The sequence below is a fragment of the Aulostomus chinensis genome, chromosome 16, assembly GCF_037954235.1.
Source record: "Aulostomus chinensis isolate RoL2024-O1b breed Wild chromosome 16, RoL_Achi_v1.0, whole genome shotgun sequence".
Taxonomy (NCBI): Eukaryota; Metazoa; Chordata; class Actinopteri; order Syngnathiformes; family Aulostomidae; genus Aulostomus; species Aulostomus chinensis.
The window spans coordinates 22,871,912-22,887,434 of record NC_141335.1 but is presented as its reverse complement, the minus strand read 5'-3'; the positions used below and the strand labels follow the sequence as shown (position 1 = coordinate 22,887,434).

Sequence of the window (15,523 nt, the reverse complement as noted above, 5' to 3'; positions counted from 1 at the left end):
TTCCAACACCGCATATAAACACAAGTCAGTGAAAATCCCTTTGAAAGCAGCGGGATTTGGGACTTAATAGTTTTATTGTGCTTCTCTAAAGTAATAAATTATTCCCGCAGTGGGAAGAAATATCAACAGAGGGGTTCTGTTTTGGATCAGTTTGAAGGACAACCAACCCAGGAAAACAAGATGTAACCATAAATTTCAACACAATTTCCTTAGTAGACCGATGAGAATGAGGAGCCTCGCAAAAAACACAAGCAAGGTGTCCAACAAATAATTCATGGTGGTCTGTGCAGGCATTTGTCAACTGCACTGAGACAGATACCAATAACTTTTTAGCCCAGTTACCTGCCCTCATTTTGTGAGGTCATGTAAAAGTAAACACACAGTCATGGTTGGTTTAAAAGACAACATTCACATTAAGTAGATAGCACAATCAAATACATTTGATCAGCATCAGAGCAAAACTGTGACAGTCAAAACACATAATCTTAGTTATGAAACATCTGAAGACCTAAAAGCATACAGAAAAGTGAGACAGGAAGCGACAAAATGTGTTTGTGTATCTTGTGTGCACACACTTATGGGAGTTTAAGAAGCTTAAGTCTGCTCGTGTAAATAACAAACATTCAGTTCTGTAGAGGGAACTTGTGTGGCCACCTTGCTTAGGGCCTGTCAGCATCATGCCCTTATTTGTGCAGTAACAGGAGACAACATGTTTGTCCAGACTCAAAACATAAGAGATGCTGTGCAACATGAAAACCCTCCATCACAAGGACCACAAAGATGCATTAACTTGACAATAAAAGATGAATGGGACCAGTTTTCCTCAAAAAATCTGCTATAACACTTTTTAAAAGGATAATTGAGATATTGGGTGGTGTTCTATTTCTTCCTCTGCAAAGCTAACGCACTCCATCATTCCAGTGATTCAAATGACACTCCAGTTCCCAACCCCAGCCCTATCTGCTCACAACAGGAAATCATGACTCCCTAAAGCTCATCCTGGGCTAATCCCAGTGAGAAACAAAGCAAAGCTTAAACTTCTTGAAAAACATGTATTGGCTTAAAGTGACATAATGTAAAAGAGGCAAAAAAACAAAACAAAAAAACCCTCACAAAGTACCATCATTCTCAGCAATTTAAAACTAGGCAATAAAAATAATGCATCACATTTCCAACAGCTAGGGTACTGGAAAGGACCTCAGTGTGATTTTTAATCACATCAATTTCAAAATAAAGCTGAAAATACAACTTGATGTGTATCATCTGGGTATTTCCATAATATGTACATCACATACCTTACTATTGATAACTCATCAGACATAGTAAGTCAAAACCATTTCATTCAACATGTCCATTCTAATTTATTAGTATAATATTTGCAAAGTTGCACTGTTGTACATTGTTGCTGAACACGCTAAATTGAACTGTTATAACGTCATTCTGTAAAATTAAGTGCATATAACTTTTTGTGTAACTCAGACAGCAGTAACACATTGAAATATAGCTGCTACAACATCTATGGATCATGACAGGATTTTATTATGATATATTGCAATACTACTTCAATACTAGGGCTGGAATTTCAATATAGTATTATGAAAATAAAGCAATGTATGGCACACCCATCGAACATTGTCAGGTACGACTGCTGTCTAGCACAATATCTGTGTTCCCAAGCAACTAGGTGTAGACAAAGCTGAAACACCAATGGCATACTCCATTGCCATGGCTAACAGCAGCCACTCACTACGTACCACGTAACATGAATCACTGGTAAGTGCTCTGCTTTGGTTACTATGTACATGTGGCAGCTGAAGGATGAAATTTTATGTTATCACTAATTATTAATGTATTTCAAATTCTTGAAGCTAGCCTTGGGAGACTGAGTACTACAAAAATCAGTTTAGTGTTACCCCTGCCACAGGCAACTATAATTAAGACAGACTACTCTTCACAACAGAACACAATTTGTTACAACTGACTGCATTACCATGCACAATCATACCCATCAACCACAATAAAAGCCTTATGAGCACACAGCCAAATTGTTGATTTGCTGTTTTGTGTATGGCATTTAATTTTTTTGTATATTTCCACACACAATATCATTGCATTGAAATTACCATATGCCAACTTTGAGATTCGAGCACCATTCCACAAATAACCGCCACTTCTGTGATGCAGTGACTAACAATATATTTCTCTTCGGCTTGTCTATATTAGAGTCCAATTCATAATAACCAGAGGAGCCGCCTGACACCAAGACACTACACTTTCATGACAGTATACAGATGTGGTGGTGAACACTGGACACTTCTAATTATAAGGCCGCCATTTGGAGCAGTTAGTATTGCCCTTTTTGGCCAATGTAAACATTTGAAAAAGGCATTAATATGTTCAGTTATTTCCTGCTGGTTCTTGATCAGTAATATAGACTGTGCAGAATGCATGGTGGGATGCCTGGAATTTCAGAGGCAAGGCTACAAGTTGCTAGATTAGCAGCATGGTTTGGTAACAATAATTAAGATTGTGAATTCTACTAGTCACGTTTTCCATAATATAGTCGGTGCAAAATAACTAGTGATTACTAACGTAAGCTTCAAGTGTAGACTTAAATTTGTTAACAATCACTGCAACTGTTAAGCAATCAATTAAGTGTTTCTTTACATTACATGAGCTGCTTTTAAAATTAGAAAAAAGTAAATATCTCAAAATAGATGTAAGGGAACAAGAGGCTGCAATTTCCTGTTTCCTTAAAATGTTTGGGTTTTTTTTGCAGATGACATATACGTGTATAAAAGTCTATATACAAGAATTGATGGAGATTATAATACAGCCAATGATTTGAAGTCTCAAGGACCTATGGGCCTGTAGACGTAGTGGGGCTGAGAGCACTCTTATCCACAGTTTTCTGATCACCACTATCAGGTTATCCCAGTGGGGTTTGGCTGATAGCACAGCCCGGCTGATAACACAGCCTGGTAGATAACTGCAGTCCAGGTCCCGGACCACTCTGAACCATTCTAATGCCGTTAGCTACCTCATTACTCCACTGGCTACTGGCCTATCAGAAGCCCGTCACAAGCCCAGTGGCACCTTATCAAGTACAAACCCCCGGCAATCACTACTGTCTTACGGCCAATGAGAGAATCATCGCAGACTGCTGTCTACAGATGCCAGATCCTCAATTTGGCACATAAAGAGAACAGGACAGTTTAACTTCACAGACTGCTTTGTTGCAGCCTCTGAGGCTGTACTTCACATGAATTAGAACTGATACCTAAATCTAAAAATTGAGAATAATACTCGAGAACTTAAGAATAAATTTAAAAATAAATTAGAACAAGAGTCCAACATTTCAACCTCTCCATTTAGAGGCAATGTCTTCTGTGTATGCTGTAATTGTTAGAAGTCTGACAGGTCTAACATGATTAAATGTGGCCTTATCAAACACTGTAGAATGACCTCAATATTTACAAGCTGACAGATGAGCAGTAGAATTGTTGTAGAAATTTAGCAGAGACAAAAAATTTAATTAATTATTATGAACTTTAATAATAATATGCTGATTGTAAATTTCTGTAATACACCACTCAGTTGTATGCATCTTTGAAAACAGATCTGTCATTTGTAGTTCAGCCTTTTGTACCTCGGCTACTGAGCCAAACAGATTTTCAACTCAGCACAAAGACTGTGTAATCACGCAGACAGATCTTAGACATAAATGGCACAACAGTGCACTTTTTGGCAACTCTATTTCTAGCAGTGATGTGAATAAAACTCAGTGTGTAATGATAGTTCCGGATGTTTCTTAAATATACAACACACACAAAAAGGTCATGCTGATGCTCACTGAAAAACAAATAAACCTAAGACTGAATGAAAACTGGGATGGATGACAAACACAACCTTCACTCTAACAATCTACAGTATGTTTCATAAACAGACTGCCTCAAGTCGTCTCTGAAGTCTAGCTGCAATCAAACTTTTAAAAGTAAGACATTTGGAATACAACAGCTTCACAACTTTGATGCTGAAAGCTGACAAAGCAAAATCAGTGTTGCCAGCTGCATTAATTCACTTTGGCTGAGAGGCACTGCAGCTCAGCTGACAAACACAGGTTTTCACATCCTGCAGTGACAGCTGAAGATCTTATCATACACAAGGCAAAACAACAGCAGAATATTGGAATCTATGATAAAAATAGGGCAGCATAGTGGTGCAGTGGTTAGCACTGACACCTCACAGCAAGAAGGTTCCGGGTTCAAGCCCTGGCTCGGGCAAAGGCTCTTTCGGTGTGGAGTCTGCATGTTCTCCCTGTGCCTGTGTGGGTTCTCTCTGGTACTCCAGCTTCCTCCCACAGTCCAAAGACATGCAAGAGGGGACGAGGTTAATCCAGACTCTAAATTGACCGTAGATGTGACTGTGAGTGTGAATGGTTGTCTGTCTACATGTGTTGGCCCTGCAAAGGACTGGTGAACCGTCCAGGGAGAACCCTGCCTCTCACCCGAAAACTGCTGGGATAGGCTCCAGCCCCCCCGCGACCCTTAACAGGATAGAAAATGAATGGATGGATGATAAAAACATTAAGAATCCCAACTGCGCTCGTGCATATGAGTAGTTACTGAGATATTTTGTATATGTGCATGTCAATGTACTGCACATTACCTTTATCTCAAACTTTAGGCTTGCTAGCATGAATTTGGATGTGGCCACTGTAGCTTTATGCATAGATGTATTCTTTATGCCTTTTCCAAAGTGTAAAGGAAAGAAAGTAATTGGGTCAAATAAGGAAGTCATTGAATAAGTCATCTGTAACACTGTGTCAACAATAAAGTGGAACAAATGAATTGTCTTGAAGGAACATGGTGTGTTCTCATTTTTGTAGGGAAAATTTACCATGCCTGTAATAGAAATTAAATAAAAATGCAACACAAGACATTCACCATTAGGACAGTAAAAAAGGAAACTTGCAAGAGTATTAAACGTAGAAGCTATCTTAGGTTTAATGTACAAATAAACCAGTAACATACAAAAAGGGATTATCAAGTGTTAACATTTTTTAGCTCACCTGGTTCCTCCAAAGAGGATGATTCGATCTCCAACCATGCAACAGCATTGGCGTCTCCGTGGACATGGCCCTTTCCCCTTTGGTTCTACTTTCTTCCAGGAGAAGGCTTCTGTAGATTCACGCACACAAATGAATGACAATGAAAACAGCAGCAGGACATAATATTGGTAAAATTAAGTAATAACTAGCTATACCTATAAAGACTCCGCTGACCTTCTCTGACACAAGCTCTTCATAAAATATCACCTGAAGTGTTAAAAAAATATTGATCTATATGGCTTCATTATAGTTCAAGTTTTATCCAGTCAGAGAAATCCAACTCTAAATGGACAACATGCCAGGAGTTCATTTAGCTTTCTGCAATTTAACCACAAACACAAGACCCAAGGATATGGAAACACAAAGGGGAAAGCAAAAAGCAACCCTATTTGAACAAACTGCTGAAGTGCATTATACCTGACAATAGTGCAGCTGTCAGCTGGTCCATATAAGGATGAACTGTGCAGCCTCACACTCTTAGAGACACCAGCATCATTGCATCTCTATGGCAACAGGTTTTGATAATTAGTACTACAGCTGCAGTGCTACCCTCTAGTGGACAGCAACATGTCCACATATTTAACAGTGGATGTCAGGTTCGGGTACTAGCAAAAGCCACTTTAGTGGGACACACCTGCTACCAAGTGTTTCAACGATTATTATACTGTCATGTGCTACAGACTGCAAGCCGTGGTTGCATGTTATGATACTGCACTGTACAACTAGTGCCACAATGTGAAAGTTCTCTGGCAGTGTGGCACAAAATGATAGGGGTAGAAAAGTAGATGGGTGCACAGAGAAAACTAGCAATTAATGTATCAAATGGACTTAAAAACCAGGTCTTGTGGTCTAAATGCATTTCCTTTGTTGTATAACTACATTGATCTATGTTTGCAAAAATCACCTTCATCAGGTCTGGACTCATTGATTACTACAGTTCCTTACAAAGACTCAGCCCCACGAAGAGTGGTCATCCTGCAACATTGTATGGAACGAACCAGAGCATCTTTAAGAAAGCACTTTGACTAATTTGAGAATCAATATGGTCAAAATTGAAAGTAGAAACAAAGACCTTGAAGATCAATTTATCATCCCCCTTTCATTTGACAGCATCTGGTTTAAATAAAAAAATGGACACACCATCTGCAATTTACATTTGGTATAGTGAAAAGAGAGCAGCCAGACAATACAATGAAAGGGGAAAAGATTGTCTGCATTGCTCTCCACAGCACAAGTGAAGGAAAGTAGAGCGAGCCACTACTGTATTTTTGTCTAAAGAGGTTAAATAGTCATCAGCGCAGATGCAGCACACATCTTTCCATCTAGCAAACACAAATGGTGACTCACCTGGGCTGAACTTCCAGAGATCATTGAAGTGACGGTCCAAACGGGCATTGTATCCTCCAAATATGTACAGCTCTCCATTATAGGAAACTACAAAGGAGGATGGAATACACAGAAGCGAATCATCAACGAACTGTGATTGACAATGTAGATTAATGTCATATTAAGACAAGTACGTCTGTTGCAGTGGTTGAGGTTTTTTTTTTGATACAAAAATGTGGGTAAAAAGGGCAATCCTAAAGTGAAGAAATACCGAGTGGATAACACCAGTGACTCACACACAAATTGTGCTTGACAGAAAGGAGAAGAAATGCCACACTAGAAAATGACTGCAGTCCAAAAGTTCAGACTTCAAGAATGACATTTGTGCATACCTTCAGTTTCTACCTTTTACAAATCCCCAAATCCTTCCACCATCAGTTACAGGCAGTGATCTTCTTTAAGAACATCAGAGATAATGGTCTGGCATTTAGGAATATGAGTCTACTAATTTTATTAATTAGCACCAATGGTTCAGTACGTGGGTGGCATATTGTGATTTTCTTACAGGCTGAATGACTCCTGCGTCCCTCAGGCGACGGTTGCGTTGATGGCGTGCTCAGCCAACAGTTGGTCTCTGTGTCAAACACTTTGATCTTGTTGCAGTAGACCTCATTGTTGGAGTGGAAGGGACCGAAGCGGTCTGCTCGACCTCCAAAAACAAACATCTTTGTCCCGATGATGGTTGCTGAATGGAAGTCCCTCCAGCGTGCTGGGGTGCCCTGTAAAGAGACATTTTAGTGCAGCAGTCTTACACAAGCTACGCAGTTTGATATATTAACCTTCATAATAAGCAAAGTTCCTCATAATTCGAGAAATCAAGCCTCATCTTCATACTGGCAGAAGAGGGGTTTTTCCACCTTCAAAGCTAAATATTGCCATCTAGTGTACCCAGATATGAACTACAAAGAACACTGAATTACACTAAAGGCTTTTAAAAAATTATGTTTAGAGAAATTAATAGAACAGAAAGTTACATCATCAATCAATGAACAATTAAAACCCAAGGTATACGAGATCTAAAATACTGTGTATGAGAAATGAGTGTGACTGGAACCGCTAAACAAAGACAAGCCTCGACCCTCTTTGCATTTTGCTGGCCTTCAGCCAAGGTAAAGCCTTTCACATGCCTCCACTTCCAGAATGTGCCATTGTACTCCTGGAATTTTATGAGGGCAAGCAGGCTCTTTAAATGCTAATGTCAATGCAGAAAAAAATGAAGTCTTATAAAACAAATGGATAAATTATTCAAATTATGCTATAATTAACAATGAACAGTCCAATGAAAAAAAACGCCACATTTTTAATGTATAAAATCACTGTCCTGGAAGCAGGAAAACTGAGGCTTAAGAGAAGAGCGGGCTCTCGCTCTGGAACCCACTCAACAAGAGCAACATTCTACAGAGAATTCAAACTGTGAAGCAGTAGGTAGGCTTGCTCTCCAAAAGTAAAACCCAAGTCTAAGAATCCATGAAAATGTATAATTCAGTCACAAGCAGAACTAAGTCTATAAGCTCCACACTGTAACACAGTCTGACCCTTCTACAGCAGTCCCTCATTCATTTAAATATGTGCAAAGTATAATTTGCAAGCCTTTATCACATGAGCAGCTTGACTGCACACAAACACAAATGGCATTTCCTAAAGGGGGAGGGTATAAAATCCTCTCTGAGGCTCTCCGTACTTGGCCACCAACCAGAGAGCTGCATTACAGAGCTGTGCCATTGTATCTGACCAATCTGACCACTGGGCACTTGTGTAAGAGTGCTGCCAACAAATAATAACCAACACAGTGTTGATTTTTAACAGTGCTTGCCAGTCCATTCTATCTTTTTGAGTGTTTTTGTCCATTTCTGACAGTTTAAGTGTGACATTTTACTCCCAGGAACAAATTGAACACAGAATTGCCAAGTGGTTTTCTACTCACTCTGGCATTAATCAATGTCCAAACCATGGTGGTGGTGTCAAGCTTGTGGATGTCATTGGAGAAGCAGTCAGCCTAGAGAGCAGCAGAGGAGATGAATTAAATGTGTACATGTTCACCAGGGCAAGACCAAAGTGAAGAGTGACAAAGACTCACTAGCTGTTCATATCCTCCAAATATGTACATCGCCTTCCCCAGAACGCAGGCCGAGTGGCCATCCCTTGCTCCAGGAACTGCCCCTGAAATTTTGGGTGTGAACCATCTGTGGGTATCTATGGCACAGGAACAGTTGGCATTGATATGGTGCACTTCCAGCTTTATGCCCAATATCACTTGAAATGGTGATAGAGCCACTGACTTCGCTTGCCTCACCATTTTTGTATTTCATACTGTGACTAAATGACTTGGTGGTACAAGAGACTACAATGTTCAGAGCAAGTAAATAAACAAATCAATAATTTATTGATTATTTCATCATGACAAACTACAGGGGAAAATTCATCAAACTGAAATCAACCAAATGAGCAAAGGCAGAGCCAATAACTCAATATTACTACTGTGAAAACAGCCAACAGATTCATTAATATAATCCATTCTAAAATATAGAAAAGAATACAGTGTATAAATCAGAAGAGAAGAATTTAACAAATTCTAATCACTACTTCCACAAATCTGTGGGAGGATCAAATACAGCCATTTCTCAGTCATTTTTGAATCAAATATATCAGCCTGGATTACCACAGGATTTGAAAGAAACCATTAGAACTAATGAAATCTCAAAAGCAGTGGACCATCTACTACGAGAACACTGATGGTGTTCATAAACAATCTAAGGATGAAAATCTATGACTTGAAAACCTTGATAATGTCAATGGACACAGAAAAAAAAGGTTTGATATAAACATTATTGCCCTCAACATAGAACCACTAGTAACAGAAGAAGTTAAAACAAAAACTCAGATTGTGCACCATAGGTGTATGCTGACCACATTACATTATGTTCAAGGAGTTGCTACCTCTAAATGAACATTCATTCATTTGTAACAATAAGTTTAACTTATAAAATTTTTATCTTTTTAACCATAACCTTCAAGGTTTTGATCAAACAGTTCATAAAATGGTGTTTCAAATCATAGTACTCTTGTAGTATCTACATACATGTCCAATGTCAAAGGACTCAGAGAGAAATTGGGGTTTAAGAACATAAACTGGAGCATCTACAGCAATCGAAAAATACAGAACATCTCCCTGACAGGTTTTCTACCATTTTCCTTTCACATTCTAACATCAAACACCTGCATATCAAATAGAACACAGCCCTAAAACTGTCACTTATTCGAATGGGGTAGATTCAGGTCTACTTACTGACATCAAAGGCATAAAGCACATTGCAGGCCCCCTCTGTGTCATTACGCCCACCCCAGAGGTAGATAATATCATCCAACAGCACAGCTGTGTGGCCATAACGCATATATGGCACTTCACGGGCAGGTTCATGTCCCCCGGTCCTCACTGGAGGTAATTTCATCCAGCGCAGAGACACTGAGGTACAAAACAGTCAAGAAAGGTAGAATTATTCAACATGCTGTGGAAAATGTGCATTGTCAACATATACAGAGATTCTGAATTTGAAAAAAACAATAACAACAACAAAAAAACATTCGCCATGTTGAACAAATAAACATTTATCAAGAATTTTATCAGAAAAACAAGCAATACTGTTTGTAACTTTGATAATAAAAATAAATACCGTATGCATTAATTCTCAAACAAATTTTAAGTAAATACAAACAACATTCTATGACACTAAAATCACATTTTAATTAGATGGCAATGTTTAAAAAGGAAACAACTAGGAAATACAGAAGCAAATAGATGAAATGGCATCTCAAGATAAGGCAGAACTGTGACATTTCATAAAGTGCTTCAAACCATTAGATCTAGCTTAAATTCTTTTGACATAATTACCACATGACAAGAGGTAGGTTGCGCTTATTTGTATATCATTCTTATGGTTTATGTATTTTACAATTTTCTTATTTTGAGGGGCTTTAAACAGAAGGTAGAAAAGTAAATAGAAGAGTAAATGGAAAGAATCAAAGGACATCAGGCTCTGCTGTAAAAAAGACATCAAAGAGGAGAAGCACAAAGAAAGAGACATGATGAAATATAGAAACAATAGCTAAGAGGGTCTCGTTTCCATTTCAATCAGCCAAAGGCATCTGTTATCAAAGTTTGGTTCCACAGACCTTTTCATGGTGGAGCTATAGCATGTAGGCTTAAGCTACTTCAGGAAGTTGTGAAACCCTTAAGCAGGTGGTTGACCACACCAGGGAAAGGTGACATAAAAAGGATTACAAGACAAAAAGGGGGCAATTTTATAAACACAAAAGTGGTGCATCACCAAGTTAAAGAAAACATCTGGGTTTGTGAGATTAATACCTAGCAACAGAGATGCAACTAGCAGCGCTCTGCACAAACCACAATGGAAAGCTGAGGTCAGCAGTAATGAGATACAGTTGTGAAGGGAAGGAGTTCCAACACACCACAGACCATTGGCTTATCTCTTTTTTCCTTATATGAAATAAGGTGCAAGAGGAGAAGACATTTTCAAAAATAAGTTCAGTTACAAAAAACAACTTCAACGTAGACAGGTATACATTCCACTTCCATCCTCCTATCTCTGACAACATACTTGAGACATAGAGCTTGTAACTTGTAAAAAGTTGTTTAGCAAGTCACCTTCAACTGCAAAGTACAGTATTTAGAGCAACAGCTGTGCTTTCTGTGAGGAAAATCTAAACCACAAGGCCTTTGGTTCTGGAATAAATAGATCTGTATTCCAAGATTCTTGACCAAAGTCACAATTGTTGGGACCCTGAGTATATGTATAGTCACTCCCTACCTGTGTTGAAAACATGTACATCAATCTGGCGAAGTGTTTCGTAGTCCTCCCCAGAGCAGTAGCCTCCAAAGGAGTACACCTTGTGCCCCACCGCCACAGCAGCATGGTTGACTCTCCGTGGCCCTCCTTCAAGGTGCACTGACCAGCGCAACATTCCACGCGCAAGCACCTCTGCGACAGTGAGTCCTTAGACCATCACTCTGTCGCCTGCTTGGACCCCATCAAGCCAACATCCACCATCAAAACCTGTGATCACAAGTAAAGGAGAATGCACTCTGCTTCAGAGAACAGCGAGGCTAGCCGGGAGGGGCAATTTTAGAAATCACAAAGGAGACCTGTTTTTCCTCTTGGACTAAGGGTTGCACAGCTCTGCTGTTGCTGAAAAGCTCACAAGCTCCTGTATTATCTAAGCCTGTAGAGTATTTTAAGAGGTGATTAGACCCACACCTACCACACCTCTTTGTTTGTGTTCTCTCTTATGTGCCCTCCCATTGCATTACAAAAATTTTAAACAGAAAATAATATAAATATGCACCACTATTGGGTAGTCCCACAACAATTTAAGTGCTATTAATATAATTGCATACAATCTTCTTCACTGATCTTAAAAGTGGATTCCTGTTGGGCTACTGAGATGTTATTAAGCGGGTGGATTTATAATCTGTGGCAAACCTAGCAACTGTCTAACTGCTACTAAGCGATCTTGGCAGCTGCTCTCGCATTTGAGGACAGTCATACAAACCAAAAATATATGATGGAAGTGAGAACACCAAAATAAAATATCAGAACAAAAGGTCTTCTGTTTAACTGACAACTTACACTGAAACATTTTATCAAGGACAGCTGTGAACTCTAAATTATGTATATAACTTAAGTTTTAAATAAACAAAGACAAAGATAATTAACAAGTTATTTTTTACTCCCTTCTCATATGTCTTGCAGGAAAAGCCTGTGATATACGAGAACCAAGTGAAACCCCTTCATGCAAAACCTTGAGCCCCTACTTATTCTGTGTCAATGACTCACTTTCTCACTGACCTCCAACCTTTGTTTGCTTTTAAAAATAAATCCCAAGGCCATTGACCATAGACATTTCTATTTCAAGCCTACATGTCCCTGAGGAGTAACTCAGGCCAGATGTAGGCAACGAGCAAATATGAGTTTTCTCTCAGTTAGTCGTTATTGTTTTAGGAGCAGATGCAAGCTGGCATGTAAACTAAACATCCATTCTGTCACAGTGAAAATTACCTAAACGTCAAGCCAGTCATGAGTTGCAGGGGTCCGATCGATTTAACAGCATAGCTTCTCTCCATGTTGTCACAGGTAAAATGTGAAAACAGGGACATCTTTGAGAGCAGATTCAACACCGTCCTGGTTTGACTAACTGAACAGGCTATCAGATGATCAGTCATGGCACTGACCACAATGCAAGCTCATAGTATATTTGTAATCTCCTTTAGCCTTGTGCAATGGTGACAAACAAGAGATAACTGGTACAGCTAATCAAGACCCAGTGACATTGAGCTTTCTCACGGTAACTACAGCCTCTGTAAAAGCCCCATTCAAGAGCTAGCCACGTTGGTTAGCATATAGGGATAACATTAAGTCTGCAAGTAACTGCCTGTCATGTCTCACGTCATAAACTATTAAAACCCACAGTAAACTTTATGGGACGCTAACGGCGTTCACATATCTGTCAATTTGCCGGACGGGATGATAAGCCGTTGTCAATTTAGCTAGGCTAAGGCTAGTCTTCAGTTGCTAACTAATGTAGCGTTAGCTGTTAGCTAGCCACCGTGAATTGAATAAAAAGAAACGGGGGGGAAAAAAAGTTAAAGCAGCGACACTCGTGGTCTACTAAAACCAAGTTAGTTGTGGCTATCAAATAAAGATTAATATGAGAATAGGGGTAGGGTTTAGCTACCTTACAGTCTGGCCGGTGGTGGTTAAATGATGTTTAGACAGTACCGACTCCCTCGTGACGTTTAGGGAAGGGAGCTCGCGCCCCCTGTCGACTCCTCCATACTGGAAAATCCTGTCACATTCCCGAGACTTAAAAACGTGTAACTGGTTCGTATTCATGCTTGAACGATCTGCCTAATTTCCTTGGGGAAAGTGGTTTTGTTCGTTTGTTACTTGCACGGCCGGATGAACTTGTTCACGAGCCTGAGGAAAAACAGCATGACACTACCTGGCCTCGCGTGAACTGGTCGTTTGTTTCGACAGGGGTTTCAAATAGTCTGCTTGTAAATGAACGCAGACGACATAACGCTGAAAAAATCTTTCAAATAGTCCCTGTCCAGAAGAAATGTGCGCACACAAGCACACGCACACACACGCACATACACATAGATGAAATAAAATGGGAAATCGTGATTTTAAGAATTGCAACGAATGGAGAAAGTGAGTCATAAAATAAGGAACATGGAAGATGTGTTTCAAAAAGGTGGATTATTTTATGAAATGTATTAGAACATCAGTCAATCCACTCATTTTCATACACTGGCTGTGTTATTGAATATCTGACCAACCTGTACACTCAAGCATATGCATACATGTATACAGTATGTACATAACATACAGTATATACTTGTTGCGAATACATCCACACCAGAAAAGACATGTATGTGTGCATGTATTTATGTGTGGTATGTAACTATGGGAATGTATACTGTATGCTTGTACAGTATATACATTATAGAGGTGTGTGATATCCAACCTGTAGGTTATAACCTTTTCTTATCATTATTATTTTAATCATGTTTTTTTTTTTTTTTGCTTTTGTTTGTTTTTTCTTCTGATTTTTTCATTTAAAAGTGTAAAGATACTGATTTTGAATCGTAGATTTCATAGCAGCTGAACATCACCTAAAAACACTTTCTGAGCAAATACGGTGTATAAAATTGATTTGACAGGGACTGATGACCTCTGGAATTCATGGGCATTCATGTTTGTTCCACACAATATGTGTGTTTTTTTGTTTTGTATTTTTTTAAATCTAAAATTCACATTAAGAGTTGACAGGTAATAACATGAGGGGTAATAAGTTTCTCAATCACTGTTTCATAATGAGTGAAAGTAAGTAAAACACAGCTTAAACCCCAGTCCCTATTATTCATTATATTTAAGCATCTCTCTATCATACACAAACACGTACTATAACACAATTATAACAGTAGATGGCGCCCTCACATATGTTTAGTCTGGTCCATGGCAATAAAAGCCTGCCAAGGCCTTACAAGACAATAATTAAACCAACAAATGTAACAGCAAATGACTTTTGGCCTGATAACTTGATAACCAGGGTAGCCAACACGTGACATAGTTGCTTGAATCACAGGGCCCACAAAATATGACCCTTTAATGATTGGAGGGTCATATTTTGTGAATAAAAGCGAGGGTTTATTTTAACATGAGGGCCAGTATCGGGCCAACAGTCTGCCTGACGGACACTGAAATACAGATGAAGCAAAGTTGGAAACATTTTTTTTGACCATTTTTCTGTTATTTATGTTATTTATATCACTTACCAAGATAAACAACATTTAAAAATATTGTTGGAACTGTTTTTTGGACATTATGTCCTTGAAACATTAAGATCTCCTTCAGGGAGTTTCTTCGAATTTGGCGCAAACCTCCACTGGGACTCCAGGACTGCACTGAAAAGAGTTTGGTGGTCAAAGTTACTGTGACAAGCGTACATCACCGCGGCAACCACAGTGGGGTTTTTGTAGTTTATCAATGTGAGTCAGGCATGACCCTTGTCAGGCAAAGTGCAGCAGATGAGAAAACCCATTTTCAAATATTTTAAAAATAATTAATTAAATCAAAAATATTTCTTGACAGCCCTATTTTCTGAGCAAATGTCTACAGTAACAATTTCACTGCATACCAGCAGACTGCTGATACTCTAGACTGTCGGTTCATGTTCTAAATGAATGTTACTGTCTTTTTAGGTGCTTTTCACCCATTGTGTTGCAGACTTTATTGTGATGTTGTTTAAGTTAAATGTCTTTTTTTTTCTTTGGTCTCATAGGTATTTGAGAAACAGCCAAGCATCTATTTCTCTGGGCCCAGCTGCCAACCTCTGACTACTGATGAACGCAATGCCTTACATCCCCATCTAAAGTCACCCTCCAGCTGGAAGAAAGTTTCCTCCAGTGCCAAGAATGTGAAGAACAGGGCACCGCCAGCCCCAACA

The 15,523-nt window shown here is 39.1% G+C and overlaps 1 protein-coding gene across 2 annotated transcripts in view; it reads right to left on the bottom strand.

Moving 5' to 3' along the window:
• The window catches only part of klhdc3 (kelch domain containing 3), a 32,825-nt gene extending 19,415 nt beyond the window's left edge, over nt 1–13,410 (bottom strand). The window contains exons 1-8 of one of the 2 annotated variants that reach the window (XM_086180681.1): nt 13,247–13,410; nt 11,323–11,568; nt 9,783–9,959; nt 8,574–8,689; nt 8,421–8,492; nt 7,002–7,215; nt 6,458–6,544; nt 5,072–5,180 (exon numbers count right to left, since the gene is read on the bottom strand). In XM_086180681.1, the coding sequence (XP_086036807.1) occupies nt 5,072–5,180; nt 6,458–6,544; nt 7,002–7,215; nt 8,421–8,492; nt 8,574–8,689; nt 9,783–9,959; nt 11,323–11,476 (929 nt within the window). In that variant the 5' untranslated portion in view covers nt 11,477–11,568; nt 13,247–13,410. Of the gene's footprint in view, nt 1–5,071; nt 5,181–6,457; nt 6,545–7,001; nt 7,216–8,420; nt 8,493–8,573; nt 8,690–9,782; nt 9,960–11,322; nt 11,569–12,570; nt 13,212–13,246 lie in introns of those variants that run through there. The other variant, XM_086180682.1, reaches the window with a different exon arrangement.
• Nucleotides 13,411–15,523: the final 2,113 nt, after the last annotated feature.